Source organism: Phoenix dactylifera, chromosome 2, assembly GCF_009389715.1.
Source record: "Phoenix dactylifera cultivar Barhee BC4 chromosome 2, palm_55x_up_171113_PBpolish2nd_filt_p, whole genome shotgun sequence".
Taxonomy (NCBI): domain Eukaryota; kingdom Viridiplantae; phylum Streptophyta; class Magnoliopsida; order Arecales; family Arecaceae; genus Phoenix; species Phoenix dactylifera.
In genome coordinates, this window is record NC_052393.1 from 14,829,578 (window position 1) to 14,844,360 (window position 14,783).

The 14,783-nt window shown below is 36.1% G+C and overlaps 2 protein-coding genes across 2 annotated transcripts; both read right to left on the reverse strand.

Annotated features, from left to right (window-relative positions):
- Positions 1 to 1,065: 1,065 nt before the first annotated feature.
- Positions 1,066 to 2,487, reverse strand: LOC120104407 (membrane protein PM19L). Its single transcript, XM_039115480.1, has 3 exons — positions 2,199 to 2,487; positions 1,688 to 1,865; positions 1,066 to 1,588 (listed from the first exon to the last, which is right to left on the reverse strand). The coding sequence occupies exons 1-3, from the start codon at positions 2,326 to 2,328 to the stop codon at positions 1,369 to 1,371; spliced, it is 528 nt and encodes a 175-aa protein (XP_038971408.1). The 5' UTR covers positions 2,329 to 2,487; the 3' UTR covers positions 1,066 to 1,368.
- Positions 2,488 to 9,470: 6,983 nt separating this feature from the next.
- Positions 9,471 to 10,856, reverse strand: LOC103722150 (MYB-like transcription factor EOBII). Its single transcript, XM_008812597.3, has 3 exons — positions 10,663 to 10,856; positions 10,360 to 10,489; positions 9,471 to 10,249 (listed from the first exon to the last, which is right to left on the reverse strand). The coding sequence occupies exons 1-3, from the start codon at positions 10,799 to 10,801 to the stop codon at positions 9,781 to 9,783; spliced, it is 738 nt and encodes a 245-aa protein (XP_008810819.1). The 5' UTR covers positions 10,802 to 10,856; the 3' UTR covers positions 9,471 to 9,780.
- Between the last annotated feature and the right edge of the window lie 3,927 nt (positions 10,857 to 14,783).

The following is a 14,783-nucleotide window of genomic DNA, read 5'->3' on the forward strand; positions in this document are numbered from 1 at the left end:
TTCGTATTCGTATTCATATTCATTAAAGAAAAATGGCTCTGGATATAGATAGACAACTATCCTATCTGCATTTGGATATCTGATTTCATTTATAATCCTATTTAATTTTATATGATACTTATAAACTTTTAAAGACAAATAAATGATCACATTAACATGCTATTAATTTGATTTATCATATACTTAGTAATATCTTTGATTCTGTGGTCATAAAGTTTAATTATCCGATTTGTATCTATAACCGTTTAAAATAAATATGGATAGAAATTCTTACATCTAGCCAATATCTATATCCATATCTATATTCATCGAACAAAACAATTATAGATACAGATATGCTACGTAGCAAAATGTAGAGGATCCTGTTGCAAACCAATTACACGAGCAAAATAAGAAAAAAAGAGAGATGTGTACTTTGCTCCAAGTAAGTACTGAAATAAGTGATCTACAGAAAAATAAGTCATTGTCTCAATCATTTTCAGGCGTCGTGGTTCCAAGTCATCCACGATATACTGAACTCACTGCTAGTCCTAGAAGGTTGAGGTGTCGTATTCCACTATCCTGTGAGGCTTGGAGAATCTTTGCAGCCACCTAATGCTTACATGCTCCAAACTATGGCAATAGGATTGTGAGGCTGAGAAGAAAGCTGCGACGTGTATGTCGACATTCTTCACCTGCGTGTGATATCGATGGGTCGGGGTTGATCCACTGGGATCGAGATAGACAGTCACAAGTAGATGCGATATGAGGATCTTTTTATTTCTCCCACTCAACTTAGAAAAACTTTTTCAGAATATTATGATAGAGAACTAATTAATTCGTTTCAGTTTTTCTACTGTTGGAATCGTATAGCATTTGAGTTCAATATTTTAGCTGCTTTAAATATAGAATCATATATAGTTTTCCTACTAATTAGTAACTGATCAAGATCATCAAATTTCTATAATTAAAAACAAGAAACTTGTTTCTTTTGCGAATTCCATAGTCAAAAATGCTTGCCTATCATCTAAGTATCATTTGTCCTCTGATTCCATGTACACACTTTAATTATATTATTTGTTTAACTTACATATATTTGAGCATCAAATTTTTCATATAAATAAACTTATACCATCAAGCCTGTAACAGGAACAATGATAGAGGAGGAGGTAGACACCTTTAATTTACACTACTAATATGATATCCAAGAGAGCGATAACATAAGGTACAAGTACTACACCAGTATGTACAACATCATGCGTAAATTCTAAATAATTAAAACGAGGAGACTAAAGCTCCAACACCAGCAACAAAAAAGAAAAAAAAAAGGGTTAGAGAAGCCATTTTGTCTACTCCTCACTTCTGGAGTATCTAGATAGAAGTCACCAATTAAACCCTGGTTCCCTTCTGGGCCGGTTCAGCTGCCGGCCCACCACCCAGCCCATAATCCGGATCTCTGTACCCGGGCCCATACTTGCTACTGAACATCCCAGCATGCAGCATCAACACGTAGAGAAGCTGCGTGAAGGTTAATATGATAACGAAGGCCTCCAGAGTCCTCAGTCTCCATCCCCTGTGACCTCCAACGTTGATCTCCTTGCATGCCAACCTGCATCAAAATACCTTCACTTACAAATCCAATCATGTTTAGCCCGTCTTCGATCATAACGAGATCGAGATCGAGATCGAGATCGATCGAGGATTATACCCAAAGGCCAAGGCAGTAATGGCCCATGCAACGACTGCGGACGAGGCGGCCGCCGCGAGGCTATCATTCCTCCAAGCTCTAACGTGGTTGGCACCGGCTAGCTTCGACGCAACACCGAGCACGCCGGCAAGTATCGCAAATACCAGGAAGTAGAAGGTGGCGCCATTGCCCGCCACTCCTGCCTCAGATAGTTCAAGCAAGATGGCCCTCTTCATTAGATAGTATTTCTAGCCAGGTGCTTATCAAATTAGAAAAATTTTCCCCATTAATTTCTTCTGTCATAATGACAGCAAAAGAATATCTAGCCAGGTGAAATCTTTAGTTGGTTCTTTACAATATTTCCCTTCCATCAACCTTAATTATTCTCGCTCATAAAAGCTAGCCTAGTACAAGAAAACGTACCTAAGATCCTTTTTACATCTTTTTTTTTTTTTTGTCTAATATCTCCCTGCAGAAGTAGAAGAAGGAATAACGAACTACAAAGGGGAACAGCAAAGAAAAGTAAACATACCAGGGTAGTTAGTCTGGCCATTAATGAAGTGGTTCAGGTTCCAGCTCGCAAAACCCACCACTATTATATACATTATGAGGTTCAGAAACAGCAGCGGTGCTGCTATGTTCCTCCCCACTGTTTGAGCCATCCCAACACCACTAAAACCAACTCAACAACTATATAACAAGCTAGCTATGTACTCCTCTTGGAACAAGCTACAAAAACTTGCAAATATAAAGGGAAAGAAGATGGATGAGACTTCCAAAATAAAGTGTTCAAGGGAGACCTTAGCTATCCCTTCTTTCTCTATCACCTTTTCTTCATCAAGGGGAGGATATAAAGGGAGGGAGGATTGGCATGAGGGCGACACGTGTGGGCACGACCGTTTAGAGCTCCAAGCATTTAAGCTGTTGGGTTGCATGGCATGCTTACAGGTGGTTGGAAACGTGTCGGTCGGGGTATTACTTTCCCGAAGCGCGCCGCTTCTGGGCTCCTCGTGGCGTTTCTTGTTTTCATCGGCGGTTAGGTCACCAGGTGGTGTTGGGACCGTGGTTATAAGGGGCGGCGGAAGTTATCCGTTGAGATGAGCATGAGGTGTGAGTCTTGTACACTGGGCTGCCGAGTATGGGCTTTCATGCATGCATGTACTCGTCAGCAGTTGTGGTGGTTTTTGGTCCCTTTTCATGGTTGTTGTGTTTTCTGGTGGCAGATTATATGTCTGTTTCTTGTGGAGATGTATTTGCACTCTTCCTCTGGCTAGATATTCTTTGGTGCATGTAAAGAGATTTTAGAGAATTTATTTCTTAAATGCATAAAGGTAAGTCCTTATCCATCTTTTGGTCTGATGGACACCATGGCAAATCTATCGAGATCAAATCGAAAGCAACGATCCATATTGTAGCATCTAGCGATCTTATATGATTGATTGTAATGGAATAAATTAAATAGAATTCGATACTCATGCGTGCATTTTTTTAGTTCTTTTAAAAAATACCCAAGTCACTGTCATCACACTTTCTTGCAGGATCTCAATAGAGTAGGGCTTTTACTTGGTTTGAGGTTTGGTAGTTTCTAAGTGCTTGTGTATCTAAGTTGAAACTAAGCAAGGAGAGTAAAGCAAAATGTAGCCTGATCCAAAAGTTCAGCCCAACCCAATGTTACTTGGATCGGGTTTGGATTGAAGGTTTCTTAATTAAGGTTGGGTTCAGATTAATTTTTAATCTATTTCTTTTGGGTGTGATAAGGGTCAAAGTTTTGACTTGACTCAATTTATGTTGACTAATTCATTTTCTAAAATACTAGTTGTCTAAATCATTTTAAAGAAAATACTTGGCAAAGACTGCATTAGATTTCATAAGGTTTAGTCAAGTTTACTAGAGATTGAGTCTTACGAGATAGACTACATTAGAGTTAAATGGGTAACCCGATTTAAATGACCTGTGGATAAGTATGGGTCTAGAGATCTTAACCCAATGTTGAGTTGGATCATATATGTGTTCAGTTTTTGTATATTGTTGTCCTTAATCCAATCAGTTGCCATCTTTAGTTAGATTTTATATTTCTTGTAAAAGTTGGATACATTGGAAAGTTCAATGCACCGGCTTTTCACTCTAATATTCATTCATATAATGGATCCCATCGCTTGATGGTGGGTAATTTAACAAATGATGGACCGATGTACCACATATATTTGGTCTTATTATATTTCATTGCCTACCATTGATTTGAAGTATCCACCTATATAGATGGTTTGTATTGAATATATAATTAAACTCAAGTTTAGCATGAATCAAAGGTGATTGACACTACACCAAAAAAGTAAATTTCCGACTCTTATTTGCCGACGCTTATTCCAAGCGTCGGCAAAAATTTTTCCCCCGTCAACATTTGCTGACGCTTTTTAAAAGCGTCGGCTGATGACGAAGCTTAAAAGCGTCGTCAAAGTTAATATGTAATTAACGACGCTTTTTAGCGTTGTTAAATAACGACGCTTTTAACCGTCGTTAAAAGCGTCATCGGAAGCCAAAAAACCAAAAAAAAAAAACTGTTTATATAGCCAAACCCAACCACTCTGCATGGATGGAATGAAGGTACCGATCGAGAAGGTTGTTTATATTTCTCTTTGTGTTCCATCAGCACCATGGAATGGAGGAGAAGATGCAGACCGTCAATGGTAATTTTTTTGGCAAATGGTAATTAGCGACGCTTTAAAGCGTCGGTAAAGAGCGACGCTTAAAAGCATCGGTAAAGAGCGACGCTTAAAAGCGTCGCTAAATTATAATTAGCGACGCTTTTGAAAGCGTCGGAAAATGTTTTTTCCACTGTAGCAGAGGCGACGCTTTACCGACGCTTTGTAAAGCGTCGGGATGGTTTCTACCGACGCTTAAAAGCGTCGCTAATAGCCAAAAAAAGTGTCGCTAATGTCCAAGTTTCTTGTAGTGTGAACTTTCAATAGAGGGCTATCACCTTATGCCTAGCTAGGCAACATTTACACTAGAGTTTTAGATTGAATCAACCTATACAAACTAGCTGTTCTCAATGTGCTTAACTTGAAAATTTTAAAGATATGGATGTTCACATCTAATGCTAGATGGATTCAAATTGGATATGTTAATTGTTTTTGTATTTGTCTAGGCTAATTCCTAAGCCAATCCACTCCAATTGCACTTCCACTATCTGACCCTAATATTGTTCTCATCATCAATAAAGCATATCGCCATCTCGTTTGCTCAAAACAAGAAGAACACATGGAAGGGAAGGGGCAAGGGAGGAGCAAATTTTACTTCTGGCATTATGTAATTAGTAAGAATATAGAAAGGGCAGGCTAATTTGGACGGTAGAGTTTTAGGGATGATTGGACTTACCTAAGGGTAAAACTTAGCCTAATCTCTAACATCAGTCTGAAGCATTCAATATGAGGCACTCATGCATCCTCCAGTCACAAAGGAAATTAATTTGTAGTTGCTACAACTTATGTGACTTCCTCGATGTGTGATGCATGATGAAAATGATGATGATTTGAGCTAAACTTGCTTTATCAATCAGAAAAATAGTTGTCGCAACATATGATCAATCTAATGCATTATTCATTTTAGGCCAACACCCTATCCCTTTGAATGTTCAAAAGAAACTAATACATTATTCATTCTTCGATGCGAATCATTATATTACTCATGAAGCATGCAAATTTAGCTATTTAAATTTATTACACAATCTTGCAATTTTTGAATTGAAAATAGTGTCCAGGGTACCATGAATCATTTCAAACAAATAATATAAAAAATTATTCATGTCAAACACTCAAAAAAAAAGAAAAAGAAAAAAGAAATCACCTATCTTGAAATAAATATTTATGTAGTTGTATATATCTATATGTGCGATGTTTATAACATTTGTATATTAATAAAACTCTATGTAAACTGGGTTCTATTATGAGAGTTCCAATTTATTTAGTTGGCTGGTACCTAGATTCAACTCAATCCCATCTTCACCACAATTTATGATCTCGATGAATTTCCATGAGCATACCTATTTTCTTCTTATTCTTATTCAAAAATTAAAAAATAAAAACAAAGAAACGAGGTTCTCTTACCCCTTCTTTTTGTGATCAGGAGATGATTTTTTTTTTTTAATTTTTTTGCCTGTGGACATGTATAAAAAAATTCAAAATTCAAATGTTGAAATTGTATGCAGAGAAACATCTAGGCTCAATCCACTAAACATCAAAGGCTCCTTCATGGACATGGAAACGTTTTCACCTTGTTTGAATCAATAATAAAAATTCATGAATCATTATGTAGCTCGAATAATTGTGGGAAACTGTTTTTTTTTTTTTTTTTTTTTTTTTTGCGATGTTAACAAGGCTAACTACGCCGCATTTTAGACCTGAACTTGGCTAACCTATGCCAACGTTCACCAACTGGCCCAATGATATAAGAAAGTAGGTTGACCAGGATTCTACAACCCCTTTCTACTATGCTTTAGGGGCTTAGATCGTGCGTGTGACCATCGGAATAAAAAATTGATTCTGTCCTTATTCTAGGTGAATTACCTAACTGAAATATTTTATTTATAGTGCTTTGCTTCATCCATCAATGGGTTCTCCTCCTTATCAAAACTCAGATTTTTTTGGGAACAGTCATGTTAAATTTATTAGTCTAAGATCAAGTACATTAAAGTTACAAAGGATCATGAGATTGATTATATTGTTTTTACCTCTAACATGTCTAATGTTCATGATGATAAGGATATTTTGACTAGAAAATTCAAGGTAGGTGGCCATATATTTTCTGATTTTATTTTTGTCCCCAAAGGTGATGTCCCTTCTGCTTTGTTGTGTTTACTTTCACGCGATTTAGATGGGTGTACTCAGGTTAGACTTATATGAATGAGTAACCGCTTTTTACCAAAAAAAAAAAAAGGTGATGGAGACCTCTATCCACGCTATGGATGCGGATGAGCTAAGCCAAACCAAGCACTAAACTTCTTAGCCTAGATTGGACATCTGATCTTAACAATCGAAATTAAACAAGACGTTGTTTGCGCTTAGTTATCAAGCTAAGGTCTCATTTGGTATCATTTTTTTGAAAGAAAATAGAAATATGGAATCCAATGTAAGAAAATTCGTTTGGTTAACCTGTTCTAGTTCCTTATTTTTTCAAATAACTTTAATTATTAATAAAAAATTGGAAGTAAAAAATTTTTACTTTCACTTTTTTCAAAAGTGAGTTTTACCTCTCTCTCATCCTTCTTGCCCGACCTCCCAATCTCAGCAACACCGTTCCACCGTATATAATATAATATATATTATAATACATCATAATATATAATATTGTATAGGATATAATATATTAATAATATATTAAAATATCTCTTAAATAAATATATTATAAAATATTATATAATATATATTTTAAAAGGTAATTATTTAATAGATATTATCACATATGATAATATATAATATTATCTAGAATATCATAATATATTATATATTATATATAATAGTTTGGATATATTAATAATTATATAATCATAATAAATATATGATATTATATGTAACATTAATTATAATAATAATATTATTTAGTATATATAATATATAATATATTATTATATAATAATTTATAATACTTTTTAGATATTATAATATAATAAATATTATAAATAATTATTACATAATTATAGAAGATATATTATTATAATTGATATATTATATTATATTGTTATAATTATATAATATCATAGCAAGTTATTATATTATAATATACTATACTACATATTATTATAATAAAATTACATATATATTGCTATATAAATATTATAATAATATGTAGTATAGTATATTGTAATATAATAACTATAATATTTATTATATAAAAATCGAATTTGATACATCTAAAACCTAACATATAAAAAAAAATACAAATGATCTTGAACTACAACTTCCTCGGTCTAGCCGGTAAAGGCTGATCGGTCTTTTCCCAAGCACGAGTGTAACAATCTACTGAAGTTGCCATCGGCAGAAGGCAATATATAATAAACAGGTGGGAAGACAAGCAAGCAAGCTTTTCATAAATAGCCTAATAGGCTAAAAAGGAAGCGGCATCTCCTCTTTAAGCACCGGACAAAATGTTTTCCATTGTATGATAAAGAAGAAGAAAAAATACAACAACGATACTGCAAGCAAGCATGCAATGCTTCTCTGCTGACCTGATGAAAAAGCCATCCACAATAACAATTTTGAAAGAAGATTTTAGAAGATGGGGTGCCCCCAAAAATGAAAAAGAATTTGATCTTTTTAAGCCGAAGATCAACTGGGCATATCTCTATGTTATGCTCCAAGACCACCGGAGCCACCATTGGACCAATCATTCACTAATTAAGGTCGCATCCCTTTATATAATATTATAATAATTATAATAATATTCCAAAAATTATGAATGAAATATTTTTTCTCTATTCTAATTATAATTTATAATTGTGGTAATAATTTTAGGTAGATTTTTCTAGTTATATAATATATAATATAGCAAATATTACCAAAGAACGAGCCCTTATTACTAAAAAGAGAGAGAGAGGGAACCAAACATATCTTCTATTGTAAAAAAATTGAAAAAAATAAAAATAAATTTTCTGTTTCCAAATTTTTTAAAAAGAAACGTAGAAACAATATCAAATGCAACCTAAGTATAATTTCTTTTTTTTTTGGTGGAATTCCAAAGCTTATTAGGTTTGGCTCATTGAGCTAAGTTATAGACAAAATCTTGCTAGTTTTTGGATTAAATGAGATCAGCAAAGCTTTTAGTAAGTAGGCCTATTAATTATGAAACCTTAGTTCATTTGCAGCAGCTTTATGCACAACCTCGAGGATGAAAATATATATATAACAACTGGGTTGTAGTTGTATCTTTCATATAAAAAAAATGATTTATTTTTTTTATGCGAATTCACCATTGGATCATCTACTGCTCGCTTTGAAATTTATGCAAGTAGATAAATAACAGAGTTTGAAATGCTTTGAGACCTGTGTAGTGAGGGATCAAATAGTGGATCTGCGGTGAAGGAAGATGAATCCTTCTTTCGCACGAAAGATAGAACTGTGATTAGTACCAACTAGCATATATACTAAGGGCATATATTTTTGAAGTACTATTTGGGTCCAAAAAAAAAAAAGCCTAATGATCATCGCAGCAGTAACACGAATATACTATGATGTATCACCTCTAAAGTACTATTTGAGTCAAAAAAAAAAAAAGCCTAATAACCATAGCAGCAGTAACATGAGTATACTATGATGTATCACCTCTGGAACCGCTAGTTCTCATAGCAGTGCAATAACAAAAATCTAATGTTCCTGACTTCACTAGTTTTAACCTCACCTGGATTGCACAAGACTATGCTTTCTCACTTGAATAGTTTCATCAACGAATTTAGTGAATAAAACACATTAGAGTTAAGACCGGCCAACCTCTTTGCTGCCCATAGAGGAGTCAGCACCTCCTATTTTTAACTTCTATCACATAATTATCTTTTCCTACCTCCTTTTATAGAACTATATAGGTATTTTGTACTAGTACTAGTTATTATCTAGTTCGAGATTTTATGCTCTGAGATGCTATGCCTGTCCGGCATGGGATTACTACTACTATAATGCACAACAGAATATTTTCTTTTGGTAAGCCTTCTTTAAAACCAAGCAACATAGATGATTAGATTCTTATTAGTGGAATTAACATGCATAAGAGAGAGAGAGAGAGAGGGAGATGCAAATCATTTAAGTTCCAATAGGACTTCAGGGAAATGGGTTCTTTTACATATAATATATTCATATTTTCACCATACAAAGTCACAAAAAGAAGGATAGGAAAAGCGTGGCATCAAAAGTGGAGTATCAGAGATCATAATATACGAGTGCTCAAAGTGGATTGCTTGCATCCTTATCCACCAACATAACATATTTAACCCTCCACTCTCTCTCTCTCTCTCTCTTTCATGAGAGCTACTAGATATTCTCCTTAGTAGAAAGTAAGTACTTGATCATGCTGTTTTAAACCGCCACGACACGCCGCTCTCTTTTCATGAGAGCTACTAGATATTTTCCTCAGTAGAAAGTAAGTACTTGGTCTTGCAGTGCGAAACCGCCACGACACGCCCCCTCTCCAACATCAAGTATGTCATCGAGGTTCCACAGGCTTCCCCACGCCTCTTCTTCGCTGGAGCCATCGCTCATAGAGCGGCTGACGCCGCCGCCACCCGCGCAACCACCCCATTGAAGCATAGAGGTTAAGGGGTACATGCAGGCCTCCATCTCCTGCATGCCCTGCGCAAGCGCTGCTTCCTCTATTTGGGTCATGATCCCTCTCATATCTCCTTGCTGCTGCTGCTCCTCCTCCTCCTCTTGGTGCTGCTCTCCTTTTAGCTCGTGCTGCTCCTGCTGCTGCCTCATAAACCGAGCTCTCGCCCTCTCGACATTCTTCGAAGGCTTTTTGCTCTTTTTGAAATGGGTCCTCCAGTAGTTCTTGATCTCGTTGTCGGTCCTCCCGGGGAGGCTCCGAGCAATTGTGGACCACCTAGTGCGATAATTAACCATGGGGTTTTAGTATACGAAACACTACTCGACCAACATTTTTTGAAGAAAGCAATAAAAGAAAGAAATAATAGTTTCTTGGAGGAGCGTCACCTGTTTCCCCACATAGCATGAAGCTCGAGAATGATGTTCTCCTCATGGGGAGTAATCTTCCCTCTTTTAAGGTCGGGCCTCAGGTAGTTCACCCACCTTAGCCTACAGCTCTTGCCACTTCGTCTAAGCCCTACAGCACAAAACCAAGAAGAATATATATAATTGATTTAAAGCTAAGATCATGAAGGCATAGCAATAATGCAACAAGCTATATATATATATATGAATAATAGAGTTCCAAGTCCATCGAGAAAATTATTAGTTGCTTTAGTTTGCATGGGGCATAGGGAGTTGGTGGAGTACCTGTTAGCTTGGAGATGGAGTTCCATCTTCCTTCACCATGTTGGTTGATGTGCTCGATGAGGATCTCATCCTCCTGGGCAGTCCATGGACCTTTCCTCCATCCATCTACTAGAGTCCCCCAACCGAATTGCCCCTCCATGGCCCCAACCAAATTAGCTAAGAAGAACTATACTCTTATGGGCTGTCGCCCTGTTAGTGTGACAATGGTTGGGGTTTGTGGCTTCTTATTTATACCCTACTTTGAGTCATCCGTGCCATGTCCCTATCAAAAGCATCTCACTGCCACTAACTTGTAATTAGGAGATAATTTACTTAAATGGTCACGATCTTTTCACAATATTCTCTTTTGGTGCTCGAACTCCTCTTCGTTTTAACCTCGCGGCCTGTGTATGCATGCGCTTCGACTACTGTTAATTACCACTATCCAGGACTTATTAATTCATATAGTGTGATCTCTTTGTCCTCTACGATCTTGAACTCTATCTTGGCTAAACAGTTGCAGCTGGAAAGCAAGCAAGCACCCTCTGTTATGAGCTGTTTCGCACCAAGGTACAATGTTTAATCACAGTGAACAGTCCCTGGCCAAAAATAATATTACAGAAACCTTGAGATCATCAAAATGTTGAGGTTGTTAAAACTAATATATACTCTAAATTCTAGATGAAAGGGATGTATAATTGCTGGTCTTCGGTACCCAGTTTGGTGTTTTAACTACATAACTGAAAAGATCTAGTTGAATACTTGGTGGTTTAGTCCTACTTATCTTCTTCTTCTTTTTTTTTTTGAATCCTCGGGATCAACATAAGAGTCAATTTTTCACAGCTATGCACACTAATCGCCATTAAACGTCTTATCCTTGGGTTGGTCCTTCAGGTCAAGATTTGAATCACGCCAAAGCGTGTTGGCTTAGTTGACCAAGGGTCAACCCAAGAGTGCAGATATCAATTCAAACCATCTCAAACCAAGAGCGTCATGGCCCACACGGACCCTCAGGTTCTGGCGCACCCAAGATGCCATATCACGGTCAAGTCGTTTATAAAGAATTTAGGTGTCAATTTTGTGGTGCTCCGTGTGGTCTTATCTTGACTGGGAGAATTTTGCATGCAACATTAGCTGTTTTGAACTCATCTTGTCAGTGGAAAGCCAGTCATGCTTCTCATGTAACATCAATGGAAAGTTAAGAAGCCATCTTTTTGCTGGGCTATGTTCGCAAATTCGAAATAGGATATTTAGATAGACACTTAGAAGGATATAATTAACTCAGCCAATCCAGTTGAATTTAGTGGGGAAAAAAAAAAACGGATCCATACCCTTAGACCTAATTAAAAGCAAGCTTTAGGGATAGGTCTCGGTCAAATTACGGACCGTAAGGTAGGTCTCGATGCAGACGTTATCCCTTGGTTCCTATTACATAACATGCGCCATATCTTCTAGAATATAACTAATCTAACAGCAATACAAAATATATTGGTGAAAATGGTATATTATATTTGTTAAGAAATGCGAAAATCGTATATATATGTCTAATAAACAAATAGCAATGGTTCATTGATGCAAAGATCGATAAAAGCATAATGAAAACATGATCTCAATATAGAACTCATAGTTCGGATTTTGAAGAGTACCCTATATAAATCTAAGCCTAAACTTAAACCTACATTTAATAGAAGCAGCAAATTGTTGGTCTGAATGCATCCTATATCCTTTAAGATGCATCTTATATTATGTTACTCATGTTTAAATATGGATCCGAAGGAAGTTTTTTTGGTGCATCATTGCATCCTATTAAGTACTCATAATGAGTTGGCTTGGGTTACATAGCCCAACTCCTTTCCTCTTATTAACTTCGAATATCAACATACCTTTCTTGGTTGCAATTTTGATGGTCCTATTTGCAGCATATTGGAGCATCTAGACTTTTCGTAGTACCGACCTAGCGGTACATTCTTAATCGAAAAATTTGACGATCCGACACATTGCAGATGGAAGCATCTACGCACCAAATGCCATATACGTGGGGCATTCTTGATCGAAAAAAAATTGATGTTCCTAATGGTGCATATTCTAATTGTGAAGCATATGGAAGCATCCAGACAAACCCTAGTTGTGCTGCACCAATTGCTGAATGCTTCAAGCACATAGTAGGGTAATTTTGGAAGTATAAGTATGACCCATTCTAAGAATCAAATCAAAAGGCCTTGCCGTGCCCTAATGACATTGTCTTGGATCCTTGTTTATTTTAAAAATAAGTACGGACCACTTACCCTACATCCACGTACCTTGGGACCTTTTATACAGGCGTAAGCCTTCAGGGGACAGCCACCTAATCAGCAAGAGCAAAAAAGAAGAGGAATGCACTAGAAATTGATCAGTAGTGGGTGGCTGCTGTTCCCTTGATTTATAGAGCTCACCTATGGCATCTCACCACATGCTACATCTAAGGACCCTTTTGCCATGCTTTCGGTTTTAATAATCTTATTTTATTGGCTAGAATGTGGGTTGTTGGATTCCATTTTGAGTAAGCATGAAATAAAATAACCATTATTATATTCTTTAAGTGTGGCGAGACGACCTTGACGCATCACCTTGGCGACACCTGGTCATGATGATGTATGGATTAGGGTATGAAATTATAATCGATGTTCGCTACGAGAAGGTTTCTGATTATGATAGAAAGGATTAAGTGAATGTAACATTCCATTGCCATGAGCCTCTTATCCCGGTGGCTCGGCAATGTACCATCCAAGTCAAGAGCCTAATCTCCGATTCTTTATGAAGCTCGAGAGAGTGTAGCATTTGATCATGTCTTACTTTTAAGGGATAAACATTACATCACTTATTCTTAAAGTAATTTTAGAGATTTTATCAAGGGTTTCAAGTTGAGATGAGTTGCATGTGTAGTTTTTATGGTTTGCTTAAAGAACAACTGAGGGGACCATCTTCTTTTTGAATCAATAGTTCAGTAGGATACGCCATATTAAACAAATGCCAAAGAGGAAAGGTGCTTTTTGAGGGGTCTATAGGAAGGCAAGTGCGACATTGCTTCTAGAAGAAAACAGCTAGCTGCTAAGATTCTAAACTAATACAATGAATCAATCCATTTCACTTAGGGAACTGTCAGGCTGAGTCATGATCACTTGCCAACTGAACTGAATTTAGATGAATCCCCGGATAAACATAGATTTTTATCTGAGTTGTTATTTATCTTTTTCCTGCAGCATTCCTTCATGTCTAGTTGCTTTGAAAAGGAAAAAAGCATTCATTTTTATAAATCAATAATGGAATTATCTGTTGATGTTTTATGTGGTGCCAAGAGGGACAACAGGAATCACTCTCACAACGATAGTGTGCGTGAAACTTTTTCTGAAAAAAAAGAAAAAAGTTCTTGGTAATTATGTCGACTCACCCATAGTCTGGTTTCATCATATATGAACCCATCTTATATTTGGTAGAGCAGAGCTAGGACTTCTATTTACCTTGGAGGTTATTTGGGAGTAGGAATGATTACACTACACAAAATTTTCTAGCATATTTGCAAATGCTATTCTTAAAGATGACCAATCTACTAAGATAGTGGTAATTTTTCTTTTACGAAATTAATTATATTCTTATACTTTATTTTTTTGTTTCTAGATTTGAATATATATACATGTACAAATATCATGACCTTAACAATTGATGAATGATTCTTGTGCTACTAAAATTTGAAAGCTTACTTAATACAGTATAAGAAACTGCACCTTTGATCTTATATGTACTGGATAGAAAAAAAAATTTAGCAATATTGATGGCAACAAAACAACTCCATTAACATAAACAATAGTTAAATGTGATTAGAATATCTACGCCATAATAAGCCTGCCGATATGTTGGAAGTGCAATCTGAATTTGCTTTTAAAATTTGTCAGTCCGGCTAATGATTATCTTCAAAATTAACTATTAAAATCATTTGTTGATTTCGTATTGTTTGTTGACATTCCTGTTCTTTTGAGTTTTTTAGTTCGCTCTGCCCTTTATTACACCTGCAAACCTTGGCATGAAGATTTCATATCATAGCATACATATTAAAAATATACGCATCGCAAAATAAACAAGGACAATGATCGTTGCTGTGAAAATTA

Coding starts and splice junctions, on each gene's coding strand:
- LOC103722150 (XM_008812597.3), bottom strand. CDS start 10,801: ATGGAGGGGCAATTCGGTTGGGGGACTCTAGTAGATGGATGGAGGAAA. Junction 10,490..10,662: donor CTCCATCTCCAAGCTAACAG/GTACTCCACCAA, acceptor TTTGTGCTGTAG/GGCTTAGACGAAGTGGCAAG. Junction 10,250..10,359: donor CATGCTATGTGGGGAAACAG/GTGACGCTCCTC, acceptor TTATCGCACTAG/GTGGTCCACAATTGCTCGGA.
- LOC120104407 (XM_039115480.1), bottom strand. CDS start 2,328: ATGGCTCAAACAGTGGGGAGGAACATAGCAGCACCGCTGCTGTTTCTG. Junction 1,866..2,198: donor TGGCCAGACTAACTACCCTG/GTATGTTTACTT, acceptor TATCTGAGGCAG/GAGTGGCGGGCAATGGCGCC. Junction 1,589..1,687: donor ATTACTGCCTTGGCCTTTGG/GTATAATCCTCG, acceptor ATTTTGATGCAG/GTTGGCATGCAAGGAGATCA.